Source organism: Pithys albifrons, chromosome 11, assembly GCF_047495875.1.
Source record: "Pithys albifrons albifrons isolate INPA30051 chromosome 11, PitAlb_v1, whole genome shotgun sequence".
NCBI lineage: Eukaryota > Metazoa > Chordata > Aves > Passeriformes > Thamnophilidae > Pithys > Pithys albifrons.
In genome coordinates this window covers 20,914,632-20,942,163 of record NC_092468.1, presented here as the reverse complement: position 1 = coordinate 20,942,163, position 27,532 = coordinate 20,914,632, and the positions used below count along the sequence as shown (strand labels likewise).

Genomic DNA, 27,532 nt, shown 5'->3' with positions numbered 1-27,532 from the left:
CATAATACGTTGTAGGTATGGTTATCTGAGTAGAATGCTTGGATAGCTGATGGATTATAAAAATAATTTCAATAGGTAAGGAATCAGGAATCATATGAGACCACGTAATAAAACAGTGTATGTTTAGTGGAATTTGTGTTACCTGTGTATTTTCATTAGTGACCAGTATAATCACTCATTTACTGAAATGCTTCACAAGACTGATCTCTTCTAAGAAAATAAAAAGAAGTGACTTACACAATTTTAAATAAATTTCTGTAGCCAATGAGGGAAAATTCTTACTGGAATCAGCATCACTCAAGCCACTGGGGAAAAAAAATGGGATTTTTATCACAGCTGGTAGACTGTGAGTGAAAATTCCACGAAATTATGTGTCAGCCTCCAGTCTCAAGCTCTTTGCTGTTACAGGTATTGCTGAGAGCAGCTGGGGTAGTGCAATTGCAGCACTCTTCTCAGGTGCTTGTACTTATGCAAACAACTTTGTTTCTGTGCCAGGAGCACCCTCAGAGGTGAGTGGTTGTGGGTATAGCCTGAACTTTGTCTTCTCTTTGCAGGCAGAGCTTGTGGATGTCCAGTATGGGACCATGGAAGACCTGATCCGGATTCAAGCTATTACAAACGTCACCAAAAAAATTGCACTTTTGAAGCTAGGACAATCACCTTTGCTTTATAAGGTTAGTCAAAAGCTTGGTACATATTAGTTAAATTACTCATCTTTTTGGTTTTGGGGATTTTTACCATTCTATCTCAGTAAGGCAGGACTTTTGTGGTATTTGCATTCTTTGCTCTGCGTTGCCTTCTATGTGTTACAGTTATTTATTTTGCTGCATATCTTGCAGTGCCCCAGTACTCTGCCATATTTTCTCTGGGTGTACAGTAAGCCTTTTGACAAATAAAGAAAGCCCTGAAAAAATTAGTAAGGCTTAAGAGAACAAAAAAAGGTAGCTGAGGTCAGGAATAGTTGGGTTTGTGTCTATTAAAAATATAGAACAGTGCACTGAAATCTTTTGTTTCCGCATAGTTGCATGTAACACTTGGTTTGATGGCTGTAGTTGGAGCATATTGTGAAAGGAGGCAGAGCACAGTCCATGCTCACCTGAGCTCAGGCTGCTGTGGGTCTTTCCAGCCCTGCTGGGCTGTGTCCAACATCCCGAACTTGGATCTGTTGCTGCCAGCAATGGGATTGCAGGGAAATCACCAGTAGCATCTGCTATAGGAGGATTCACATTATTGCTTATGGATTTGTTTAAGAAATGGCATTGTAACTTGGTTTCATCATGGCATTATGTAGCTTTGCTGTGTGGAGAATTTGCCTTTGCCACCATGTTCTTCATCCACTCCCTCCTTTCTCCTTCTTTGGCAGAGATTATGTGTGGGAAGGGCTGTATGTGAGGACTGGTATGTTCATCTTCTCCTCCAAGTCCAGTGCTGGCAGAGAGCTCAGAGCAGGAGCTCACTAATCCGTTGGGACATTAAACGTGATAGACTCAATGTATAAACCACATTTAAATTCTAAATGCCCAGTAACTGCCTTCTGTTGCAAGTATTTTATAAGCAAAAGGGCTGGTTTGACTTTCAGAAAATACACTAGCCCAATAAATACTTAAACAATTCATTCCCAATTCGCTAATGCGGTTATAAAAGAGCAGTGACTCCAGGTCTTGCAATTGAGAGAATCAGTATCTGCTCTGTTGGCCATAGAAAGTACAGTCAGGCCTACAGCACCAGTTCAGAAAACAACCACTTACTATTTTTTCTATAGGAATAAGATTTGTCTCAATAAAAATGCCATTTTCAGCTGAGTAGGTTGAGCTGTTTATTTCAATTATTTAGTTGCAATTTAATTATGCCCATGAAAGGTCAGTTGTCATTGCTGGAACTTGGCTGTTGTGCTTCGTTTCCACTGATTGATCTGATACTGCATCTCACTACTTACAAAACCAACGAAAGAGCAATCAGGGCTCATAAAGGAGGAATTTGATAAAGATGTAAAGTTTACTGGAACAGCACTGTCTCAGAGATGGACTTTTTACCGGTTTGTGTTGCTGTGAGCACTCACTGTGTCTGAATTAGGAAATTGTGCAGCCTGAAGGGGGAGGGGAAAGCAAGTGGTGATGAGAACAAGGCATATCTTGGCAGCTTTTTGTGTGGGTTGGCTGTACCCGGGTCCCAAATATGTGCTGTGAGGTGGCTGAGGTGCTCGTCTGCTGCTCCTAAAGGATCCATTTTGCACGTTCAAGGTCTGTTTTACCCGATGAACCAAAGTGTGGTATGATCAGGAGACGGATTTTGAATGCATACTCAGTCCCCAAACCTACTTTCTGTGTTCTCCTCATGCAGATAGGAAGTTTGCAGCACCACCCCCACCCCCCTCCTTTTTTTCATGCTATAAACTATCATTTTTTACAATATAAATTGTATCTCTTTTGCAGTGAAATAATTGTAAGCTTTACTTGGCTCATAAGAAAATATGTAGAAAGATTATCAGAAATAGATTCCCCTTTCATAAGGAATATTTGAAGTGAAATATTGCCCTAAACAGCAAGTCCTTCTGGTTTAAACAGGCCCAGTATCTCACTACTGAATCCACTTTTTCTATCTTTTCACCCCTAATGTTTATGTTTCTGTACTTACTGAGTCTCACATTTCTGTTCCAGCAGATACTTCCCTCTCCTTATATTTTCCTTATCTCTGTCTCCCATGTGCTTGGTTTTACATTACATTAAAACAGAACACTAGTTCATAAGAGAGCTGTGGCTATATATACATATATATTTACTGCTTTTCTTTCTAATTTCTCTATTTAACTTGTATTTTTCATGTTTTAATCTTTAATTTCTCATTATTATTCCTTTATATTATACAGATATCTCACTCTGGATTTGAGTCTTATTTTTATAGACCCTGCACTAAGGCTTCATCTTCATAACAGAGCTTCTAATCATGTCTGTATTTTTCAGCTTGAATTTTCCCTTGCATGGGTATGCTTTTTGCCTCTCCCTCTTTCTCTCTCTTTACTGTACTCACCAACTGCTGTTCTTTGTGTTTTTTTTCTATTTCCCTCTTTTGTGTATTTAATTTCCCTTTCTTTTCTTTTTAATCTTGACTGTTCTTTCTCTCCATACTGAGTCCATTGAAAAAAACATGAAAGAAATAATAAACTGCTGCTGGCAGAAAAATCACCATGAAAACTGAACAACAATTCTTTAGTCTTTATATCACAGTAACAAAAAGGATGTGCTGGTAGAAAATGGCTTCATGTGCAAGGGGATGATTTATGAAAATAAGCCCAAGTGATGGAAATTTGAATATTTGGAAAAAATAATTATATTAGTGACTATTTTTGCAGTAGATGTTTAGTATATGGAGATTGGATAGGATACAGAATCTGGGGGAGGATTAAGATTGAAAATAAATTGGAGCTTCTACTTTGTCTTTCAGACTGGGTCCATCTCTCATTCCTTCAGACACACTGAAAGCAGCAGAGAGAGTTCAGAGCTTGGAGTAATTTGAAATCAGAATATACAGGGAATTTGGAGTATGCAGAAAAGCCTGAAGTTAATGTGCTGTTAGAATATGCAGTTTAGTCTTTAACATGAGTAATTCTGATTAAATTTCATAAGGTTCATAAATTTAAGCTGCTTTGTGAGAACAAGATTTGTAGAAATCTGACCTGGAGTTATTTTTGTAATTGGATATGATTTTCAGATTTCGTTGGGAGTGTTTCATTTCTGTTCCACTGAAACAGAACGTTGTGTCTGGTCAGGGCAGGAGGGGGAGGAGCAATGTCCATGGGCACATGTCCAGGGGGTTGGCAGAGCCAGTCTCAATCCCTGGCAGACACATCTCAGTCCCTTGAACTGGACCTTTCCAAAGAAAGAATATGTTACTACAGCCACATTCTAAATTACAGCTATAAAGAGAAATAACACGGACCCTACATTTATAGCACAGGATCAATTGACTGTGGAGGGGGGGAAATCTCACTAAAAAACAAAACAGCAACCAAGGAGTTTGCATTGCTGTGATAAAAAGAATGGATAAAAAAGGATATGTATTAACATATATAAATCAGAGTGGTGCAGAGGCTTGGGAAAGGGGTTTTACCATCCTTAGGGCACCCCTAAGATCAGTTAGGGAGCAAGACTCTAGTGTGTTATAAAATTAATATAAAAAGTAGAAGAAAAGAGCAGTAGCAATGCTTCAAGGGCTGGAGCAGCTGTAGTATGGCAAAAGCAGAATCACTTACAAATGCAACTGAAACGTTTAGGAATTTACTACTCCCAGCATCTGGAGTGACAATCTCCTGCAGCAACATGAATTGAGGCAGCAGACTGAGCAGGGATGCTCTCAGGGAGTCCTCGGGTGACACGTTCCCTTGGCATAGCCATGGTCTAGTCATTCTGGTTAACCAGAATAGCACAGTGCTGAAAAACTGACAGAAGTAAAACATTTAAACTGCTATGACAACTCCCAAGGGGATCCTGTGACTAGTCTTAGACACTTGTAAGAGCTGGATTGTTTCTGAATAAAGAGGGGATCAGATTAAGGAAGAGGAAAAACTTTCTTGGGGAAGGAGCTGAAATAGGACAAATGTAGAACAGAAGTGAAGCACAACTTCTGGAGTGAGGAGCCATAAAAAGAAGTAGAATCCTTGCTTGCTCACACCTTGAGGTTGAACATGACCTGCTCCTTGTGTTCTGGCTAGAAGGAAAATTCCTGTTTTGGTGGAACTCAGGTTATTTGGATCACTGATGAGGTTGAGTAGCCACAGGACAGGGCAGACCACTGATATCCTTGAACCAGGAGGATCTATAAATGTGGAGAAAGATGAGGTTTATTACCAGTGATTAGACAAATCACCCATGTGATGTAGAACACCTTTTTGAGAAAAAGCATCTTGAGTTGCCCACTGTTTGTAGACAACATATTGTGATAGTATATAAAATGTATGGTGACAGAAAGATGATCACACCCACCTTACATCCCCACCTCTGCCCTAAAGCTCGTCTGTGTCACCACTGTGAGTGCAGAGAAGCCTGAGGAAGCCCTCTCAGGGAGAACTGCATAGTAGCTTCAATATCCAGCCTCTGGAAATACCATTAACACGTTCATTTTTTTGAAAAATATTGTGAGTCGTGATTATGATTTAATCTTTAGGAGCTGCAATTCACAAAAATGCCATAATTTTTGTCCTAAATTAACTTTTCATAGAGTAACAAAAGCCCTGAAGGCCAAACCATTTCATCTTTTAAATGTTCACATATTAACATTTTTTCCACATCCATTAAATGAAGATGTTGTTCTACCATGTAAATATCTATATTTATTTTAATAATTTACTGTCTTCATAAATATTCATAAAATCGCTTTTTAACTGTCATTAAATTTAGGAATGTGGATGCCTGGGTGTTTATGCAGAGGTTATTGGCAGGCCCTTACGGATAAGGATTTGCTAAATGGAAAATATGAAAGATTCCCAGAATAAAGGCAATTTGCAAAAAGACTTCGATTTAATAACTGTGTCAGTTTTAAATAAGTTTACTTTGGAAAAAGTAATTTCACTTTTCTACTGTCTACATTGTTCATTTCTTTCTCTCGGGTACTTTTTATGGGTAGCACATATAATTGTGAAGATTACAATTTATGTTGTAAATCTCCACTTAACTGGGACTTTCTTTCCTTCCATTCCTTCCTCCCTCCCTATGTAGACAAAAATAAATATATGTAAAGATACGCACACATATATGCAGTGTGTGCATATTAAATAAAGAAAGAAAGTCTATCTGTCTGTCTATCTATCTATCTATTTAAACTATATTTAAAAACCCAAGCTTTTTTTAGGGAACATCAACATTTTATATGCATTTCATTATTAAAGACACTGGGGTTTTGGTTGGAGTTTTTTGAGAGTTTTTTGTATGATGGAATTTTTTCCAAGGCTCCTAAATTCTTTCTGTACCCATTTCTCATGTGAGTGCTGTGGGAATTTTAATGATATTCTATCCCTTCCTAAAGCCCTTCTTGAAAATTCAAGCCATAGATATGGGTAGTATGAATAAAAAATCTAAAAGCTTTTAAAACTATACCTGGACCTGAAGGGATCATCAAGTAACATCCACTGGAATAGCATCCTCTTAAAATCTCATCTTGATTCCCAAAATCCTGAGACTTCCTCTCGATAATCTAAACTGAATTCAAGTTGATTCATTCAAATTTTTGATGCAGATTTTGCCAACTAGGCAAATTATATTTGCACAAAATATGCTAATTCTTACCTACCTGGTTTGGGGTCCTTTTTCCTTAGGCTTTGTCTCCCTTGAGTTTATTGGAGATTCTCTCCTTCTAGTTAGTTGCTTTTATTCCTCATCCTTTTTTCCCCCTCAAAGGTTAGATTTAATGTACTTGTGTTATTAACCTTCCCCTTCCTCAAACAGCCTCTTTAATCTGTTAGATATTGTACAGTCTCAGGAATGGTCCCCTTTCATTTCTTCACTTTCTATGTAGAAAAATTCTACCAAGGCCTTCAAAAAACTTACAGCACAGTAAGTCTATTTACAAAAAGCTGTTTATGTAATTGAGATTTCACACTCATCAATCCTTTGTTTTGAATGACTCTTTTAGTCACCTCTTTGCCTCTTCCTTATTTCATAGTTCACGGAATGATGCACGAGATATTCTACTCTTTAGTGACTAAAGAGGAATTTTATGTTTGTTTTGAAGAAAGATCATTGGCCTTCCTTCATCAGAAAGTGAGAAATATAAGAGATTGGTAGACATAGTTTTCAGTTATATTCCTCCTGCTTTAACTGATAACAATGCTTTTTTGTTCCTTTGAAGAGAAGGAACAAACCACAGTAGTTAATTAGAGAAGCCTGGAGTCACCCTGCCTTAGCATCATAGACCTGTTCTGGGTTGGTCGACTAAGCCCATTGAGGACACATACCAGAGTTAAAAAATCAAGTTTCTGCCCAGGTTTATCACTTCATCTTGAAGCCATATTTTACATTTTATTGGTGAACTTAGTTTAAAATATAGCTAAAGTAAAAATAAATTAAAAGTACCAATTGTGATATGCCCTCTGTGTGACGTACTTTGGGAAAGAAAATTGAGAGATCATACTGATTTGAGAAATCTATAGCTGATGACTAACCAAGCAGTCAAATAGAGAAACAGAAACAGTGGCTTGGTTCCTGATTGGAACCAAGTCACACTGAGCTCTAGTATTCAGTTCCTAGAAGGATGTTACTGCCCAGAGTAATTTTTAGCTGAGCATGTCAATTCTCCTACTTATCCAGCATTTGAAGGATGATGTACTGTGACCTGTACTACCTAAAAGTGAAACACTACCAGTGCACTTATAAATCCAATCTGTATCTGTCCAGATGACTATGAAGTAGTTGACAAAAATTTGCTCTCTTATTCCCTTAGTCAAATGCACTGCAGTAAATTAAAGAGGGAATTCTCACTCTACTTTTTACAGTATAAATGGGAGAAAGTAATTTGCTCTTATAAGCACTAAGAAGAATATGTAAGAGGTGAGGTAGGAAAAAAAGCCATTGATGTCTGGAAGGAAGCATAATTATAGCACAACTTGTCAATATTCTCAAGTAATTAACATTTTGTTTGCATTGGTAAAAGGACTTCTGGTTATTACTCATTTCCTTTTTGCTTACAAACCCCTGGATTTGTTTGCATGGAAGGAGAAATGTGCAGTTAACAGAGTAAACGAGGGGACATGTAAGTTAATGAGCAAAAGTAGGGATCGATTATTCTGCATTTTTGGTGCTGCACAATTTTCCCTGAACACTTTGAGAAGCCATTTCCATTTTGCAGATTAACTTGTGTTCCCATCTGCACTTCCCATTCTGTTTTTCTCTTCTGCATTGATAGTGAAATTTCTGAAGTTCTAGTGCTGAATCAAACACTGAATTGTCACCAGTTTGACTCAGCACATAGTCCTGTTATCTTCAGTAATACTGAACACGTAATTTTCTCTTGGGAAAATAATTCTAAATATTCATGTACTCAATTGAGTGTTTAATTGCACATTCACTACATTTATTGAATGTATCCTTTGAAAAATTAGTCCAGCTCCCATAATGAATTGCTGTTTCCTGAGGGAAAGGGGTGACCCATGTTATTATAGGAGGTCTCCTCCTTTTAGTGCAATAGGCTTAAATTGAGTGAGACAGTAAGTGGCTTCCATTCAAACATGGACAATGGCTGACTCATGAAGAATTCATCCTGGGGTCTTCTGAAGCTCTTGTCAGATTTTAGAGGTGTGAAACCCAAGCATAATTTTCTACTTTATCAAGCCCTTAAAAAGTGAGTAGTAAATGCAGTCATCCAATTTACTGTCTGAGTGCTATATCCTGATAAATGGTGCAGAGTCAATGAAATGGCTTTGCTGTGAGGCAATTGTTCTGAAGCAGACCTGAGCTAAGGTATCCATTGCCTCAGTTTGCACCTTGGAGCCCAAAGTCCACCCAGCTGATCAGCTACTTGTGTGTAGGGCGATGGAAAGACTTGCCACGTTGTCTTTCCTTTGTAGAATCTAAACCTTGAAAATTGGTTCTTCCTGCAGATTCACTGGTGACACTCCTGCTAGTGGTCTTGGCACACTTTTTGTTGCTTATGTAGGGAATTACAGGATTTTTTTTCTACCCAAGCTGCTAATTGAGCTGGTCTCCTGCATTAGTTGAGCTTGGATTCCACGAATGAGCCATTGACAGAAAAATTATCTGGGCCTTTTTCCAGCTCATGTTTCCAGCACATGCTGTTTGATTTCAAAAACAGCTGAGAAAGCAAAAAAGATGGTGGAAGATCCAGGAGCTTTGAGTAGAGATGAGGAGTGAATATATAAACTCTCATCCTGCCAGAATGACTCTTGGTTCTTTGGAAGTGTCAGCCCATGGACTAGGGAAAATAGTGCAAGCCATGGCAGTGCCCTTCAGAACTGCCCACTCAAACTGCTCTGCAAGGGAGGGGCACAGACCAGCACTCTGCCTGCTGCTGATTTGGTGTTTTATGGAGAATTAACCAGAGGAAAAGGTCATCTTTCTTCAGGCAGCAAGTGTTTTATAAGTACTCCCCTCATTCAGTACTGGGTTTGAATTGTGTGGCATGTTCTGTAGTAGTTACTAGTTTATTTTTGTTATTAAAAAGATCTTGTGATTATTCTCAAGCATTTTACTCTCCTTTAGGTCTTTTCTCTTCATAATAATCAGTTGATTTACATATCTGTGAAATGAAAGTTATCAAAAGCGATAATTCTTGAATAAAGTATTTATATAAAACTTTATTTAAGAGATTATAGAAGTAAATGGTTCTGTTCCTAGTATCAAAGTTTTATTTGATAAACCAAGATGTCACATATTACTCAACTGAAGAATGATTTTCATGCCTTGTGGCTCTTCTTTTTTAGTCCTCTGTCCTTTAAAATGCAGCTAAGTTCAAATGCAGTTAAGGAAAAAAAAAAACCTGGTTCAGTAACCTGGTGGGTTCTGTGAATAGAAATAGCTTTGTAGCTGGTCCTGCAGTTTTAGGAAATGCAGCCAGATTCAGACCTTGGTTTGATTGGGGCTGGTTCTGCATGACTTTAGAGACTGACTATGAGAATTTGTTCACAAAATCAGCACTTGTGATTTATGTATGAAACTCTCAATTCTGCCTTTCAAATACACCTGTAGCTTGCTGTGTGATCAGAACTTTGGGTATAAACCTGGCCTTGCTGAATGCTGAGAGCCAACCTTTGCCATTTGCATCCCTGGAACTAGAGTTTTAATCTTTATGTTCTATAGCCTAAGGAAGGTTTTTATTATTTTCCCTTGGGTTATTTGAATAATTCCTTTCAGATCTATAGATGAATTTTGTGGAGCATGGATGGTTAAAATATATAACTATTTCTCTCCCCTGAGAGGGAAGAGGTGTCTTTAAGCATTATATTTTTGAATTTTCTCTTTGCATCATACTGAAGAAGCCATAGAACACCAAAGTCAAAATTTCACTCTTAGCTGTTTAGGCCTCTTGATGCCTGAGCATGAATTTGAGAAGAAAAACACCAACTCCATTGTTACAAATATAATTGGCACCCTCTTTGCAAGTGCAGCAGTAACCACTTGGAATATTTTGTTTCGATTGCCAAAACATTAAACTAACCTTCTGTGCAGAAGGCAATTCTTCCACAGTGAACATATTTTCACTTAACAGGAGAAGATTGTGCATTTCAATATGAGAACTCAGGCATTCTAATTCCCTCTTTAGGACTGAGTGAATAATTCACAAACAACAACATGCACAACAAAGTTAGAATTATCTTGTTTTCTCTAGATCTAAGTAAATGGCAGCTTACTTTAATTTATATGTTACCCTACTACATGCTTATGTTTCTAAGTGGGTTTTGTCTTTGGTTTAGGGGGTTTCTCTTTCTGCTTTATTGTTTGTTTGTTTGTTTTTAGTATTGATTTTATTCTAAGTAATTTTCTGAGAGCAATTAATTCTCCGTATTTGGAGTTGTGATCATTCAAGGTGATTGATAGTTTGGTTTTTTTAAAAACATTGACTTGGATGCTTTTTGATACATATAGTCAATCAAGATTGTTGCAATCTGAACTTTTTATGTTCATGAGGAGAGAAGACAAAAGTTGCATGATCACAGTCACTGGAACCTTAAATTAAAAAGGGTTGGGGCTACTTCTCTTGATTGGTTTGGGATGCCATATATCAACTAGTGTCATTTTTCATTATTTGTTTTTGAAATTTCACATCACTTTTACACTTCAAATTTCTCTAGAAATCATGTTCTTTGTCAGATAAAAACTTCACAACTGAGCAAACCCAAACCCTCACACAGCTGCTGCTGATAGCCTTGGAATGGTAAATAATCACAGTTTGTGCATAGGCTGAGATTTGTCAGTGCAGTTATTTCTAGATACAGGTAATATTTTAGATAGAGGACAGTGTTTGCGTTTTGTGAAGGTTGGAGTAGTGCCTGCACTGACAGGGGAAGTGTTATTTATGTTTTTCCACTGTAAATTATTATGCACACATCATAAGAACTCTTACCACACAGCCTCAGAAGTGACCTTGGGGTGACCTAGAGTGACCTCCCTTTCAATAAAATGGAAGTATATTTTTCACTTCTGACTCAATCTTGGTTTTCCCTGGAGTGGGAATTGACTATATTGCCTTTTATATCAGTATTCAGTTATATGTGATGGTTTTATGAAATAAAATGTCCATTGGGGAACTGACCTGACAACTCATTTCAGTCAGGCCTCCTACTGTAATCTCAGAGGAAATATGATAACATTTTATCCACTTAACCACCTGGCCATGTCCCATTCCTGTTTATCATATTATAGAGTATAAGAAAAAAGGCAAGTCCAAATCTACTGGTTCAGGCCATTCTTGGATTCTTGCTTTAAGAAATCTTTATGAGAGATTAGAAATTAATTAGTCTGGAGCATCTGACTGTGTAGAAATTACTGCCTCTCAATAAACATGTATTTATATTCCATCTTCATTTTGAATCCCTCCTGAGCATTGCAGTTGATCAGGTACATGTGTGATGGGCTGGACCTGCTGCTTCCAGGAGCACATAAATGTGGAGGCTCCTGCAGGTTCTGTGGGCTCTTGTTGTGCCTGGCAGTGGAACTTGTCTCCATGGAAAGGTGCTGCACAGGCACCTTAAGAATGAGACACAAGGAGGCCACTTGGAATGCATTAGGAGGGTTGAACTTTTATTTGGATTTTTAGGTTGGGGGTTTTCGTTTAGAGTTTGTTTGGGTTTGTGTTGTTGGGTTTTTTTGAGAGTAAAGTTTTGTATTCTTTAAAGACTTTTCCTGAAAGTTCTGTCTCAACAGAAAACAGTGGTGTAACAAAAATTGATTGATCATGAGTTTTATTGCATTTCTTTTTCATTCATCTTCTAACTGTAGTTGTAAGAGCTGTAAGTGGCACTAAATCTTTTCAGTGGACCCATTAGAGGGAACTGTATTTGTTTTTAACATAAAAGGTTTCAAAGGGTATTTTGTTTTTTTTCTTTCCTTCCCAAAGAAATTGTCAGAGAAAGAAAAATGCCACTTTACTGTGGCTGCTGTCAGTGGCCTAGTTGAGGAGAGTGGCAGAGCAATAGTGTTATGACCACATATTTCTTAACCAACCTTTGTATGACCTTGTTTTGATATTGGGGTCTTCTTTCCTAATCACTGCATAAAAAATATTTATGACAGTAAGTCACATGTATTTTTCAAATTTTATATTTTTCACTCTATATTTTAAGTCAAGGCAAGAATATAATTTTGGATTGATGTTTTGGAACTAATTGTATACTGGTGTTATTGAAGAAGAGCTGAGGGTTGTTGTTTGGCTTTTCTTCCTTTTTTTTTCAACTGCTGGTGAATGAATGACTTTGTAGTGCTTTGTGACTGCCAAACTAATACAGCTGCCTTCCCTGTTCTCATCAAGTACTTCAACCTTGGACCTCCTTCATGTAGCTCTTTCTACTATTTCATTTTGGTGAAATGGGCTATTTAGTAGGTCACAGGAGGAGGCTGAGCTCTGTTTTACTGATGTGCTGAGTGGAAAGCAGTGAAAAAGAAAGGACCTAGGAGGACACAAAAGCTGCACATGTTGCTTTTTCAGCTGCTGTATCTTTTGTGTAGATTGCCTACAGTTTTGCTGTACCAGAGTTATACATAAAGTGGTACTTCAGTTTATTACATATTCTACTATGAACCTTGATGTTCAGTGTGAAAGATGCATTCATGTTATGTTCTGTGTAGCACAGTTCATGAATAAGTTCTTGTGGAAAAAATTCAAGTTGCTGAAATGTCAGTCATGAAATAAAATTAAAACTAGCCTAATTTTTAATTCTGGAATTTCTAAGGGAGCTCAGGAGCAGAAATCAGTTCTGATAATTTATAAAGAACTTTTATTGCTAGGGTTTGTAATAACTTATTTAGTATTTATAGTTCTTGAAATGACTTTATGCACTGTGGCACATTCTTTATGATCATTTCTTTTATCATTCCTGGTTTGTGACTGTTTTCTAATCAGGAGGATAAATAAGTTCATTCTTAGTATTGATTTATTTAAAGGCATGCTAACCAAGTAGTTAAACACTGCTCTTTTCCATAAATGAAACTAAAATATTCATTAACCAATTAATAATATGCAGCTTTCCTAGTTGATATATAGATATGCCTGGGGCTTACATATAGCACACTCTATATCATTATATGTTCTACTTCAAAACATAAAATTAAACCATGTAAATTTAGAAATACAGTATTATATAGTCTCAAAAGAGACTGTTGTATTACATTCAAGATATTATTTTTAGGACATGGATGTAATTTAATAGCCCAGGAAAGAGTTGAGCAGAGAATATGTTTTGTATTTTAAAAAATACTAAACTTTTCCAATAAGAATAATTGGATAATAAATAAGTGAATAGGAATTGGGTTTGCAGAGGTTTGATGAAGGCAACTGTATTTAAACAGCCTAACAGTCATCCTAATATGCAATTACTTGGAGTGGCAAATGAGCCTTAATTAAAAATCTATGACATTGTCATGTGGGTTTTGAGAACATCTGCTGGTGCCTTGATGGATACCATGTAATATCTATACTCATGATGCTGTAGAAGTCATAATTCTGCTTTTATCTTGAAGTTAAAATGATGTCTTGTGCTGTTTGAGTGAGGGGGTTCAGCAGTGCCTGGAAGAGGTCAGAAGTATAGCCAGGTACTGTAGAGTGCAACCAGACTGAGAGAGCTTGGGTTGTTCAGTCTGGAGAAGAGAAAGCTCCAGGGAGACCTTAGAGCCCCTTCCAGTAGCTAAAGGGTCTACAAGAGAGCCAGAGAGGGACTTCTGACAACAGCATGGAGTGAAAGGTCAGTGGGAATGGCTTTAAATTGACAGAGGACAGGATTAGATTAGATATAGGGAAGAAATTCTTCGCCATGAGGATGGTGAGGCCACTGGCAGAGTTTGCCCAGAGAAGCTGCCCCATCCCTGGGAATATTTCAAGGTGAGGCCATATGGGGCTCGGAGCAACCTGGGATAGTGGAAAGTGTCCCTGCCTATGGCAGGGGATTTGGAACTAGATGGTCTTTAAGGCACCTTTCAACCCAAACCATTCTGTGATACTATGATGGGGTGTCTCCTGGCTGGGTGCTTGGGGCTCGGTTCAAGAGTGGAAAGAAAAAAAGGACTGCAGAGACCTGAAAGCTCTCTGAAGTTGGGCACAGGTGCCCTAAATTGTTGTGGTGAACAGTCTGTCTGCTGACACAGTGAAACTGCAGCCGCCTCACCAGGGAAAACCTTCTGTGGTGGTTGTACCCTGCACAAGGTACAGATGGGTGAGGGGAGCCTGGAGCAGGGCTTTCTTTGTGAGAAGTGTCCTGTGCTGGGAATGTGTTTGACAGTTGGATCTGCTATCTTAGCTCATTTTTTCAGTGATAGGAAAACAAATAATAATAAAAAAATAAAGTAAAGGGACATTGACAGATTTGACTCAAGCTTGTGACTGTGTTGGCTGTTTGGTGGATTTGGGATTAAAAGTTGAGTAGAATGCATAAAGTACAACAAAGGATCTGAACAGTTTATTCCTGATGATTTAGCAAGATTATAATTATATCTTTGTGTAATTGTTTTTTGTATGATGGATGTTCAACTCTATTCTCTCTGTAATAGAGTCTAAACATAGACTGAAATAACCATAAACATAATCAGAAACAACAGTTTCAGTGTGAACAGGGAAATGCTATGGGCTTTTTGGAGGTTGCTCATCTGGACATTCATCCAGCTTGTTGTTTTTTTTTTCTTTTTAATGTTTATTGAATATTTAATGAGACTTATTATACATACAGTGCTCCTCTACATGCTTATTTAGAAGTGAGTAGTATTTCCTGAAGATGTAGAAATGCAATAGCAATATGAAAAGCTTTGTATTATATACTCATCAAATAATGAAGCATTTTTTGTGGACTGTAAGCAATTTAATTATTTTGTTTCTGAAATAAATTAAGTAAAGCTTATTGAGTCCAATCAGCCCTTGTTTCTAGGGAATTGTAGTTCAATTTCATTTTTAATTAGATTGAACACTGTGAATTTCTTAGCAGTGGTAAGCAAGGCCTGGCAATAAAATATGCACTCAATCTGTATTAAAAGTTGTTAAAATCTAGTGCAGGGAACTGGCAGTATATCTGGCTTATGTTTAATTGTCCAAATACCCTATTGTGAAAAAATCCATTTTTAAAAACTGCTGATGTGAAACAAATTACTTTTCTTTGATAAAACTGTGTAGAAGATGAGCAGGCAGCAAACATGAAAATGTACAGGACAAAACATTCAGTTCTTGATAAGCTTAATACCACATTTAGGAGCATGATGTTAAAAATTTTGCTGTGCAAGTATTACAGGATTAAATAAAAATGCTTTTTGGTTTAGAGAGGGTGGAGAGAAAAAGTCTCCGGAGGTTTTTCCTCAAATGCTGTGGTTGTCTATAGGCCAATCCTGCATTTCCAGGCAAAGCAGGAAACAAGCTGAATTCTGATAAACTATGAGACAAGAATACTTGAAAACTCTTGATCCGGTTTGAGTTCTGCCAATTCAAGGCAGCTCTGATGTATTCAGGACTTTATTCCATTTGTTGGTGTGTGTTGCTCTCAGTTTTTGCCCTGCTGCTGCTCTTTGCATGTGTACTGTGATCCCCAGTGCTGGTCATATATTTCTTTGCTTTCCTTTTGTTTTGTGTCTGTATACCATCCTATCCCTATACCATCTCATCCATCTTCAGGAAATGCTGCTGAGCTTTTTTAAAAACATGTGAGTGCTCTAGACACGGTGACTTTTAGTTCTGTGGCTTTTAAATACAGCACAGTTCACAGGAAATTCAAACTTGACTGTGTCACAGAGCTTCTCTAGCTATGGGGAATAATACCCAGCAGGGAATCACCAAATTACAGAATGGGTAGGGTTGGAAGGCGCCACAGTGGATCATCTGGTCCCACCTCTCTGCTCCAGTAGGGCCATCCTAGAGCTTATTACACAGCAGTGTCTCTAGGCAGCTCTGGAATATCTTCAGTGAGGGAGACTCCACACCTTCACCAGGCAACGTGTTCCAGGGCACAGTCACTGCACAGTAAAGAAATTCTTCCTCATATTCAGGTGGAACTTCCTAAGCATCAGTTTTTGCCTGTTACCTCTTGTTCTATTGCAGGGCACTGAGAAGAGCCTGGACCATACTCTGACACCCTCCCTAGAGATATTTAGAGACACTGATGAGGTTCCCTCTCAGTTGGCTGTTCTTGAGGCTGAACAGACCCAGCTCCTTTAGCCTGACACTGGAACATTGTGGGACATGTTAGAACATGTGTTTGTGTTTGGGGTTTTTTGATTGTTTGCTTTCCTCGGAATGAAAGGGGTCAGCTCTACATAATGGATAAGTGGTATGTGGGAGATGTCTGTGGGAAGGCTGAGGACACACATTTCCTTGCATTGCTCCAGCTCCTGCAGGAGCACTTGTAGTGGGGCTGAAATGTTCCAAGGACTCCTCATGGCTCCATATGGTGCAAAAAGGGACTGAACTAGTGTGGCCATCTAATATTGCTCCAAACTGATGGGCCACGAGTGTTGAAACCTACCTTACTCTTCTCCACTGGTTTCTCCCTAAAATAGCTGCACAAAGGAAAACCAGCTTATTCTTTTACTTACAAAAACTCATATTCATGAACCTTCACAAATCAGTTTTGTTGTGTTTAAAGTTTCTTACCTTTCTTTGCTGCTTTTAGTCCCACATCCAGGAAATGCAGAAGGGAAATCTCCTTTCCTTAGAAATATTGGGATATAAAAAGGTCAAAATTCTAAAAATTGAAAATTGTGAAAGGCCATCTCAGTGTGGAAAGTGATTAATAAAAATGTCTTTAAAAAATCTTAGATATGCATATCAGATTCTTTCTACAAATAAACGCTCTTCCTGCTCTCGTTCCTCTGATAGTAAATACATCAAAGTCTTGCAGAGCAAGTATTTTATATTGTTCCTATATATGTCACTGGATGTCAGGAGTAGTTTAAATTCCACTGCAGTGTGTTTTCCACCTCCTAAGACCTTTATGGCAATAGCCTGTCATTTATGAGACCACCATGCATACATACATTTATAGCTTTTTGAAGTTCTATGCAGTTTAATCCTTTTTCCAGCCCTGTTTGTTCAGTGCAACAATAGTGCCATTGCTTAGACAAGGACAGTGTCTGAGCTGGAAAGGAAGGTGTATTTCTTTTCATCATCCCCATGTAGTGGCCATTAAACTGTCCATGTCCTCCATCTCTTTTACAGCCTTAACACAGCACCTTGAGGATTGATCAGCAAAAGCCAAAGCCTCTTCAGAGTTTTGCCACAGAATTCTTTTGAACACTCTCCCTAGATCTTTGGGATGTGAAATGTAGGAGCATGATTAAACATTATGTGCAGAATTAAAAAAAAATCAAGCTGAAACCAAAGTGGACCTCTGCTACCTTACTTGTTAAGACATTTGGAAGAGTGGTATATAAATGAAGAGATGTGTGTGGGGGTGGGTTTTTCTGCCCTGAGTTTTGTTTGTGTTACCCCTTCATCTTTCAAGTCCTCTGTATTACAGTAAGTAATTGAGAGGACAGTGGCATCTGATTATACCTGCAGTACCCAAAGTCTTAGTTTTCTGCCCAAGCAATCTGTTTCCGAAATAAAAAAATATTGTGTCAGTGAGATCTTCCAACCACTTAAATTTAACTTTCCCCTTTTTTGTAATTTTACATACTAATTAGTAAAATAAGATGGGACATCCTTTCAGAGCGTCATGATTTTATTTGGAACTTGAGTAGAAAAGTCATTAATAACTGTTAACCTGTCCAGCTACTAAAGCTGTGTCTCAGAGTAATGAACTGTGTCCTTTGCACATTGCACTATGAATTGAAAAAATGCAGCAGTTAAAAACTGATTATTATTGTTTGTCTAATTACTGCTGATCATTGTACTGGGGTGTAACTGAAAGTAGGAGATTGAGTTTTTACAATTTTTAATGAATATATTTGATTTTAAACAGAGTAATATGCAAGAGGCTTATTATATGTATTTTAATGTGGTTTTTGAGACATTTTCTTTCTTTTTAAATATTACTGGTATATTGTACCACAAGTTTTACTAGTTAGTTTTTTGACTTTAAACTATTTTTTATTTCAATGTTCCATATGTGTTATGACTTTGAATATAAAATTCTGAATGCATTTTTGTGTGGATTACGTGGGAGGGGCAGAGAAAAGAGGATGACAATTATATACAGACAATCAACAGAGAATTGGGAAATGTTTTTTTTTTTATTTTATGAACATGTTATATCCATGTTTTACTGTGTCAGCACCTGAATGGACTTGCAATAAACAGTGCAGTTGTGAGTCTGGCTTTAGGAAAAGGGAAATTTTGGCCTGAAGTTATATAGAAGAGTTTGTGTGCTGGACTTACAAAAGGATCCCGTATTATTTTGGTTGTGCTGTCAGTAGCAGACTCTTAACGGCCTTTATTGTCTAATGAACTGTGATTTCATTTACAGCAATGCAGTCATTGTGTGAAATACAATTTTTGCAATTTTGTGTGCAGTTTGAAGGAGATTTAAGGGACACAAACTGCCCTATTAAGCTTAAAAAAAATCCTATTCTTAAGCATTCTGTAAGTGCTTGTAGCTACAGCATCTCTCATCTCTTTACTTATGGTTCTGTTAGTTTTCCAGATACAAACATATTTTTGATATAGAAAGGCCTTCAAAGGCCTGTGAGTAGTTTCAATGAGCAGCCTAATATTATGAATTAATGTCATTATCTGTGTGCAGGAGTGAGGATACAGCCAGGATACCCACCCTCAGTAATGTGAAATCCATGCATGTGAATGCCATCTGAAGATGGGAACTACATTTTTTTTAGGCACTTTTGAGATAAGGCAGCATGGTGTGCTAAAGGTCGTTTTGAAATATAGACTTATAAAGTACACTAGCTCAGCATTGAAAATATGTGGTAATGAGGTAAAAGAGAACTCGTAAACACTGTTGTGCAGCTACTTTATATTGTTTTATTTACTACCACATTTTAACTATATGTAAGAATTGAACTCTTAAGGCTTACATAATAGAGTTGAAAACAGAATAAGATCTAATTAGAAATTGTCACTGGATTTATATTGAACATAGGAACAGTAAGGAACCTATAGTAAAATGAAGAGATATGGTTAATTTTGTTTTTTCCAGTCTATAATTTGAATTATCGAATGCTGAAAATCTCTCATCAAGGTATACCCAAGTGGTGAAATGCGTTTGAGATTTGCTATACTTAAAATCAAGTTTTACAGACCCACTCTTAGTGCTATTTGTTTTGAGTAAGGGTAGAACCTCCATGATGGCAAAGTCACACACTATATAGAACTGTAAGCCAACATATCCTCTGCTGAGCTGCTTTGTCTTACATAATGTATCAGTCAATAAAGGGACATGTTGCTCCATGAAGAGTTTCTTTTCACAGCTTTGATTCTTGAGGTTGGATTTTGTGGTGTCTGATTTTGTGGTCTAAATTTGTCTATCTTTTTATGTTGTTCTCTCTGTCTTTTGATTTCTTCTATGTTCCTTCCATTAAGTTTTAATTAATGCTTTCTCAATGTGGTATATTAACAGGACCTGCCTCTTTTCTACTAAATATCCCATATTCATTAAACTCGCAGGGAATATACTGAGATACTTCTGTGAAGTATTTTGTGCCAACTAATCAGTGGTTCAGTCCTGACTGTGGATCCATACAAATAAATGGAAAAAAAAAACATAGAAAGTGGACTAAAGAAGTCTTACTTAGAGAGGCAGTATTCGTCAATAATAGATAAAGCTGGTATTAGACCTTACAAATCATAGCTATCAAACTGAGCTGCTGATATTGTAGCTGTCTGCACACTGAACACCATGAGATGTGGAACTGTCTCTGCGGTGGCACAACAAGGTTCTCACATGCAAATAGGGTGAGAAGAATTGCTAATAATGAGAAACTATTTTAAGATGTGTTTGGTAGGTTGATATAATCCAGTTACCTGCATCAGCTTTTTTTTTTTCTGATGTACCATCACTTTAAGGAACATGCTATGTAGCAATGCACCTCATCAGTTAATCATTCATTACTACTTCCTAAATTATTTGTAAGCAGAACTATTGCTGGGAATCAACTAAAGGGAGTTGATTGAGCTGTTCAGGGGCAATGAGAGAACAGTTTAGGAAGCCCTTTCTCAGCTGTCTCTGCACTTGCTGTAACCCAGGTGAGACTAAAGTGTGATGTGCTTTTTTGCTCTCTGCCCATGAAATGACAGCTTAAACTCAGCCCCAGATGTGGCTCCCATGAACAGTACATTTCAGTAGTGCTGATCCAGTCATGCTTTATTTTCAGCTGGAAAACAGCTCCATGCCTCCATGTGCATGTTTTTAATCTTACTGAGGCTCTGCTTAGCAGGTAACCAGTCCAGTGTACTCTGAAAAATAATGGAGCCTGATTGCCTGATTGCTTGCTTGGAAGGTACAAGGATAGTCTTAGATGAGGGGAAAAGATCTTTGGAGAGATAGATTTTGCTGTCAGGTGAAAGATAACAAATGCAGCTCGAGGCCAGTACCTGCTGCATTGCTTCCCTGTTTATCACCAGTGATTTAAGGACAGCTCTTCCGCACAGAGAGGCTGCAGTCTTTTCTCTTTGGTAGGTTTGTTCCTGTGTTCAGATCACCCACATAACCCACACGGAAGTGTTTATTTAGGTGCACACCAGCCTCAGGTAAGATGAAGCACGTTAAACCCAGCTGTTAAAGGTAGTGGCACCCTGTTTCTTGTTGCTTCTTTTCCATCAAAGGATTGTCCTCAACTTGCTTATTTTTGACCGAATACTTGCAGTAGGTTTCTGGCCAAAGTCCATCAGTAAGGCTTGTCTCAAATGTGGAGTCCAGACCTGGACTCTGTTACCTCTGTGTCAGTGCAAAAGGTAAATGTGTCCTCTGCTACATTTCAGAGATGGTGCAGTTAAAATGGAGACGTAGCTTTGGGATTTCTGCTAGAGCCAAACCAAGTTCTACAGACTGTTGCAATATATCTTTTCACTGCTTCAGCCATGTCATCTTTAAAAGGCAATTTAGTGGTGCCTTGTGGTGTGTAGAGTTTACAAGGCTAATTTGTCCCCAGTTACATGACAGAACCTTTGATAAAGCAGCAAGTGTCTCATATTAGATTAAACTGAGTCCAGAATGCTTTATAGGGTGATTTAATATACTGGATTGAAACAGTTACATTTTTTAAGTGACTCTAAAAACTGAGGATTTGAGCAGCTATAAATAACTAGAGGGCTAACAGTGGGCACCAGCATCTATTTTCAAGAGTTCTGATATTTGCATTTTATTCTAAGATGTTTGTGGCTTTGAGAGAGGAAGGAGGCACACACTCAGAACCATAAGGAGGAGATTTTACTGTTGGATTGTTTTGCAATCTAAAATAATCCATTGCTTTGAACAGATGTGCGCTGGTTTACCTGAAGGAATTAATCTGCAATCTTTTCCATGTAAAAAATTATGCAGTACCTTCCTTGATTCTTTGTGCTAGGACAGTTTATGTCTGGTAAGGTGTTGAGTTATTTAGGATGAAAGTGAAATGAACAATGCCTGTTTATTGTCGCTATAGTTGTGCTGTCACTTTTGTAAAGTTAAAAAGCAGCAATTATAGGTGAAATCTGAAAGCTGTTTCATAATTTCACTTGTGCAACACAACTCCTCACCAGAGATTGTAGCCATGGCAGCAGTGGCTGCTGCGCTGCGTGAACAGCAGACGTGTAGGTGCCTTCTCTCAGTGAAACTGAGAAGTTTTATAGTGATTTTTGTTAAGTACAAAGTTTTTAAAACTCTTAAAAAAAAAAAAGGAAGAATGCATCTCTGTTTCCTATCTTATGATACTAAATAAACTAGGGATTAATAAAGTGATACTGGATATGGATGCAGGAAAAGGCAACTGTGGTTTGAAACCCTGGCAGTTACATCATTTGGCTATGATGTGTCCCTGATTCTTCCATAGTTTTCCTACCCCTTTTTTTGTGCAATCAAATCCTGGCTGAATATCTGAACATGAACATGAATTGGAAACAATACAGTAAAATGATAAATGAACCTACCATTTTGGAAATCTCTATTCCTGCATTACATTTAAGGTCTGTAATACATTTTTAACCCTTTTCTTTTTTAAATGTCTGTGCTAGTCATATTCTCTCACTCTCACACAGTCATTCATCTGAATAGAGTTCTCTCAAAGAATCCCTTTTCTTCTATGGATTGCTTGTTTGAACAAGATAGGTAAGATTAAGTGATTCACAGGTTCACTTGGATCTGTTTATCTGAATTCAGAGGAGCATCAAAATCTTGGCAAATCGCAATATTAGATATATTTACTTATAGAAATGGCAAATATGCTATTTTTATATTTTTTCTGCCTTAGCTGTTGAGAAAAGCAGAACTAAATACCAAATGCTTATGAGACTTCAAATGAATGCCATATATTCATGTAATTTTCATACTTGTAAAGCCACAACAAACTGTGCATAAATATTCCTTAATACCAGCAGCTAGGAGATAAATTGAAAATCAAACATATATACACACACAGGGAACAAATGAAGGGTCTGAAATATAGAAGGAGAAGGACAATTGAACTGAGAAACAGAGGTGTAATAACAAGCTCTGGTGTTCCTATGGAATTGGAATTACATAGTTCAGAAAGGTCATACACCTGCAGTCATTCCTCAGATCATTTAGAGCCATTTGGAAAGTCATCAGTAGAGCAGCATAGTGAATAGTAAGATAATCCTTAAATTAAATCCGAATTAGTTCTGTCTGAAAAATTAATATAGCTTTGTAGCACTGTAGTAGTCTTCAGTCAATTCCAAATATGCAGAGCATTATGAAGAAAGGTCATTTCATTTCATGAGAGTATTTGCCACATTACAGTTCGATTTTGTCTGATTTGGAATGAAATCCCCTTAATTTTCAGTTTTCTATGAAAAAGAACACCTGAAGTTTTTCAGCCAAAAAGGCAGGTTATGGTACTTGGATACTTTTGTCCTTGACTTTGGGGAAGTTTGGTGGATTTGCTGCCCCATATCTATGGATTTTTGGAAGGGCTAGCAGTTCCAATTCAAGATGTTCTAGTGAGACAGAATAAGAGCTGTTTGTCTGACAGGATGCAAACACCAAGATTTGGGTAAGATAGACTGGGTTTTTTTAAATTTTTTGTTTGTTTGTTTTTTATCATCTCTAAACTCCTTTTGTTATCTCTCTTAACTGAATGGTAACTGTATCCAGAAATCCTGTATGAGACTAATGCCAATGTATGCAACCATGCTATGCATGTGTTCTTGAGGAGGTAAACTAAGCGAGGTCTTAATATATGGAAGATAATTCAAAAAGCTTTAGTTAGATTAGTTTCCAGACTGAGGGGGTTTGAAGGTGGTGTTTATATCGCATGAAAATCTTAGAGTTGTGAGTCAAGCAAGTGTCCAGTGAGCAGGGAGAAATGTTCCACTCATGTTTCTTTGTGTATGTGACTGAACCATGGCCAGTGCATCCCCTGAAGGTCATCTCCATCAGCCCTCCCTTGTCTGTCACGGTAAAAGAGGTGAAACTGAAGCAGCTGCAAATCAAAAATGCAACTGTAATGAGTCAGCCCTGTTTTCTCTCAGTGCAACAAATGTAAAATTAAGAATTTTTCTTTTTGGCATTAAGCTTTGAAAGTAGCTCTTGCCATGAATTGGGAAACAAGACTTCAGTTAGTTTTCCAGGGTTTTGATTTTGTCCTTTCATAGCTGCTGGTTCTATGCTACCAATGCTTTGGCACTACACCTGTCTCTATTTGGTTTGTACAGAGCATTGTATGGTGAGAACTTGATGCATGATAAAAGCCTTTATCTCAACAGTATTTAAATCATGATGTGTTCTGACACTGCTGTTGTTAATAGTCACTTGTGTTGCTTTGTTCCCTCAGCTTTCCCTGCTGGAAGATGTGGGCTTTGGTGGTGTTCTACTTTATGTCGATCCTTGTGACTTACCAAAGATGACAGATCTTGCTGATAAAGCTTTTATGGTTTCCTTGAACAGTGGAGGAGATCCATCAACCCCTGGCTATGCCAGTATTGGTAAGTCCTGTTCAAGGCATAGTGGACATTTTCATTCTCTGCTGATTGTTATGCTTGGGAGTTAAAACACTAAACCAAATCCTGCCTGAAATGGAGGCTCTGTGTAAGGGAGCACTGTGTAAATGTGGCTTAAAGGGTGGAATCCAGTCTCAGAAGTGCTTTGAGCTCTTGGCACTAAGTCTGCACTCTAAATAATTTATTTTATTGCTTTTTGTATTTGAGTATTTATACACTGAACCATTATTGCTACCTGTTTATTCATCTCCCATGAAAAAGGTTGTGAAATACTAATCCAGTGGTTGCTGAGCAGGTTCCATGGGATCTGTCCTCACTGAAAGAAATATTCCCTTCATTCTGTCTTCCACTTATATGTTATTGTTCATGGAACTTCTGGTCTATAGGTGCTAGTGCAATGTGATTAGACATTTATATTTGAAAAGTTTTGAGAAACATATAGTGTTTATAGTGTCTATGTGCATTATCCCTTGAATAGGATGTGTTCATTTAGCCTTGCCCCAGTTCTGTGTGGATAGACTGGGTTATCAATTATGCTTCTCTAAATACAGGTATTTTCAAAGGATGTGAAATAAAGAATTGATTTCAAGGAATGGCAGTTTTACATAATTTTGCCTTTTATTTTTTCAAAGCAATGCTAACAATAAACAGAAGCAGCAGCATATTTGACTTGTATGTGCTACTTAAATCTCCAATCTGGCAGTTCAGTGAATGTGTGTTCTGCTTCTCTGCAGCATTTTCAGCTTTACAGCCTTTTTTACTATCTAACTATTTGGAAATGTATTAAGCAGCAGTCTATGAGTTTGTGACAAGGCTTCATCAAGAATATTTTGTCCGGTTACTAGCTCAGACATCTAAAGTCTGACTTGAATTGGCACTAAATCAACTGAGGCAGTGCTGAGATACTTCATGACTAGAATGGCAGAAAATAGAAATATTTGCCCGGCTGTCAAAGAAGGGTGTTAGCTATTCACAGCATGAATGCCTTGACAGCTCAGTGGGAAAGAAATTGCACATTTTCTCAATGTCTCAGTGTACCTGACCCAGTGTTCTTAAAAGTGCCCTGGGAGCTACAGAGGTAAATATAACACTATTCAAGCTTTATTCTTGCTCATTTCATGGAGCTATTTGAACAACAGTTTGTCGTGTATCTGTCTGGCTGACTCCTTAATGTTTTATTTACCCTGCATGAAAAGTAAAGCTAATTAAAACAGATCCGCCAGCATGAAGGTGCCACTTCAGTGTCTAAGCCTTATGTGTTGGGTTTTTGTCAGTAAATGATCTCATTGGCAGTGTGCATTCCAATCTCCAGTTTGGGAAAAAGAGGCTTGATTGTATGGAGAATGGTGTTATAAGTACATTGGTGGCTGAAGAAGAAGTCTGAGTGTGGCTTGTCTGTGGTTTTAAATCTGTGTTCCATGTTCATAAGCAGGAGAAGGGCATGATATTCTGAAATCATTTATAATTTGTTCATTGAATGCAATGATGAGGGGGAGAAGGCTCAAAGGAATACTTGAGGAAACTCTTTTGTGTGGCTCTGTCACTGGAAGGTAGATCAGATGGAAGTGATTTCTGTCTTTCTGGTGATGATTTCTCCTCAGACTCTCAACCAACGAGCTTAGAGGTGGCTTATGCCTGGGCCAACACAAACACATGTGGAGTGCAGGCTTTTCCCTGAGGGATGTGCTGCACATGCTGTAGTTAAACTGCCTAAGTGTGCAATAAAAGAGCCAAAGAGCCCAAGTTGTCCCTTTCACTTTGATTCACTGAGTATAATACACACTACAAGAGATTTTATTGAAAGCTCCTGCTTAAGTTATTGGCATATCTTTAACACCATCTGCACTTCACACTTTGCCAGCAGAACTGTTACTATCTCAATCCTACCACCATTTTCCCTCTTACTAGGAAATGCCTAGTAAGATGAGTGATCCAAACCTAGTCTTGTATTCAGTGATTAAAAGGTAGGAAACTTGTATTTTCACATGGCCACCTATATTTCTCACATTCTTTTAGTCTGAAAATGAATTTCTCTGTGGTATCAGAGTACTGGAGTGTTTAATTTTTTTCCTAGGAAGAAAGTCTCCAGGAAATGATACAATTTACAGATCTTTTCTCAAAGTTGACAACATTTTAAAATGGGATTTATGTAATAGTTCAGAGAGAATTTAGGAGTTCTCATGAGGTTTCTGCTGAAATTTTCTGTTTTGTGTAGATTAAATGCTGCACTTCTGCATATGAATTATTTTGAATGTATAGGAGTAGCTTGAAGATGGGTTTGAGATGCCAACTACCTATGAGTGGAATGATTTTATTGATCTCTCTTTAACAAAGGGAAAAAAGTGGTGATGAGAAGTGGAAGTGAACAGCACTTATGTAAAAGTTTCTCCAGCTCTGTGTCATAATTTAATTCTTCTAGTCTTAAGACTCTTCAGTTTCTGTGTCATCTTGGTCCTGAAACAATCATATGAGCCTTTGTGATCAGCAGTTTTGTCTGTGATTCTGATTGCCAAAATCTAGCCTCCTTCATTTTTAGGAATCTTTTGAAATGACACAGACCCAAGGGGTGAAACTCAAGGAATTAATCATATGGTTACAAAGCTTGAGAGGAAGAGAAGAGACATACGTGGTAAAAATTTATCCTGAAAATGAAGTTTAAAATAATAGCATAAAACTCGAGTGATTTCCCCATCTACTTTTCTTTTTCCATTTTGGGTTTTGACTGCTGCACTTCCTCTCCCCCACCTTTGTATGGCAGACACATATTAGATTTCTCCATCACTAGACTTCAGAGCTGTTTTAAATCAAATTTGTTTCCCCGCAGGAAATGGCTCAGTAAACAAAAATATGGATAGAATCTATTTGTCAATCCTAGTATGTAAATAGAAAAAGTGGCATTATGATAAGCATTAAGAACCCTCCCCATGAGATAAGGTGCCTCATAATAGAATCCCTATCTGTGCAGTGGGGGAATAGAAAATATTTCATGAAGAATTCAGATGGCATCATAGAAAATACTGTGAGCTTAAAACTGCTTAAATATAACAGCTGTAAAATACAATCTCATGGTATCAGCTGGAGGTTCAAGTGTAATGTTGTTTTGGAGAATTGTTATGCAGAGGTTATGCAGTAAGAAAAAGGGGTATATTTGGAAATAGTCTTTGCCTCAGGTCATTGTTAACAGCTTTTCATGTGAGCCATATTACAGGAATTTGGGTGAAAGTCAGTAACACAGGGGAGAATGCACATTGCCCCTATAATTGGGAATAGTGACCAGTACTGACACAAGCTTTCC

At 37.7% G+C, this 27,532-nt stretch overlaps 1 protein-coding gene across 10 annotated transcripts in view; it reads left to right on the top strand.

Annotated features, from left to right (window-relative positions):
• NAALADL2 (N-acetylated alpha-linked acidic dipeptidase like 2) overlaps window positions 1-27,532 on the top strand; it is a 439,661-nt gene that overhangs the window by 263,084 nt on the left and 149,045 nt on the right. For all 10 annotated transcript variants that reach the window (XM_071566282.1, XM_071566279.1, XM_071566281.1 and 7 more), the window contains 2 exons: window positions 555-674; window positions 24,072-24,222. In XM_071566282.1, coding sequence (XP_071422383.1) covers window positions 555-674; window positions 24,072-24,222 — 271 coding nt within the window. The remainder of the gene's footprint in view (window positions 1-554; window positions 675-24,071; window positions 24,223-27,532) is intronic.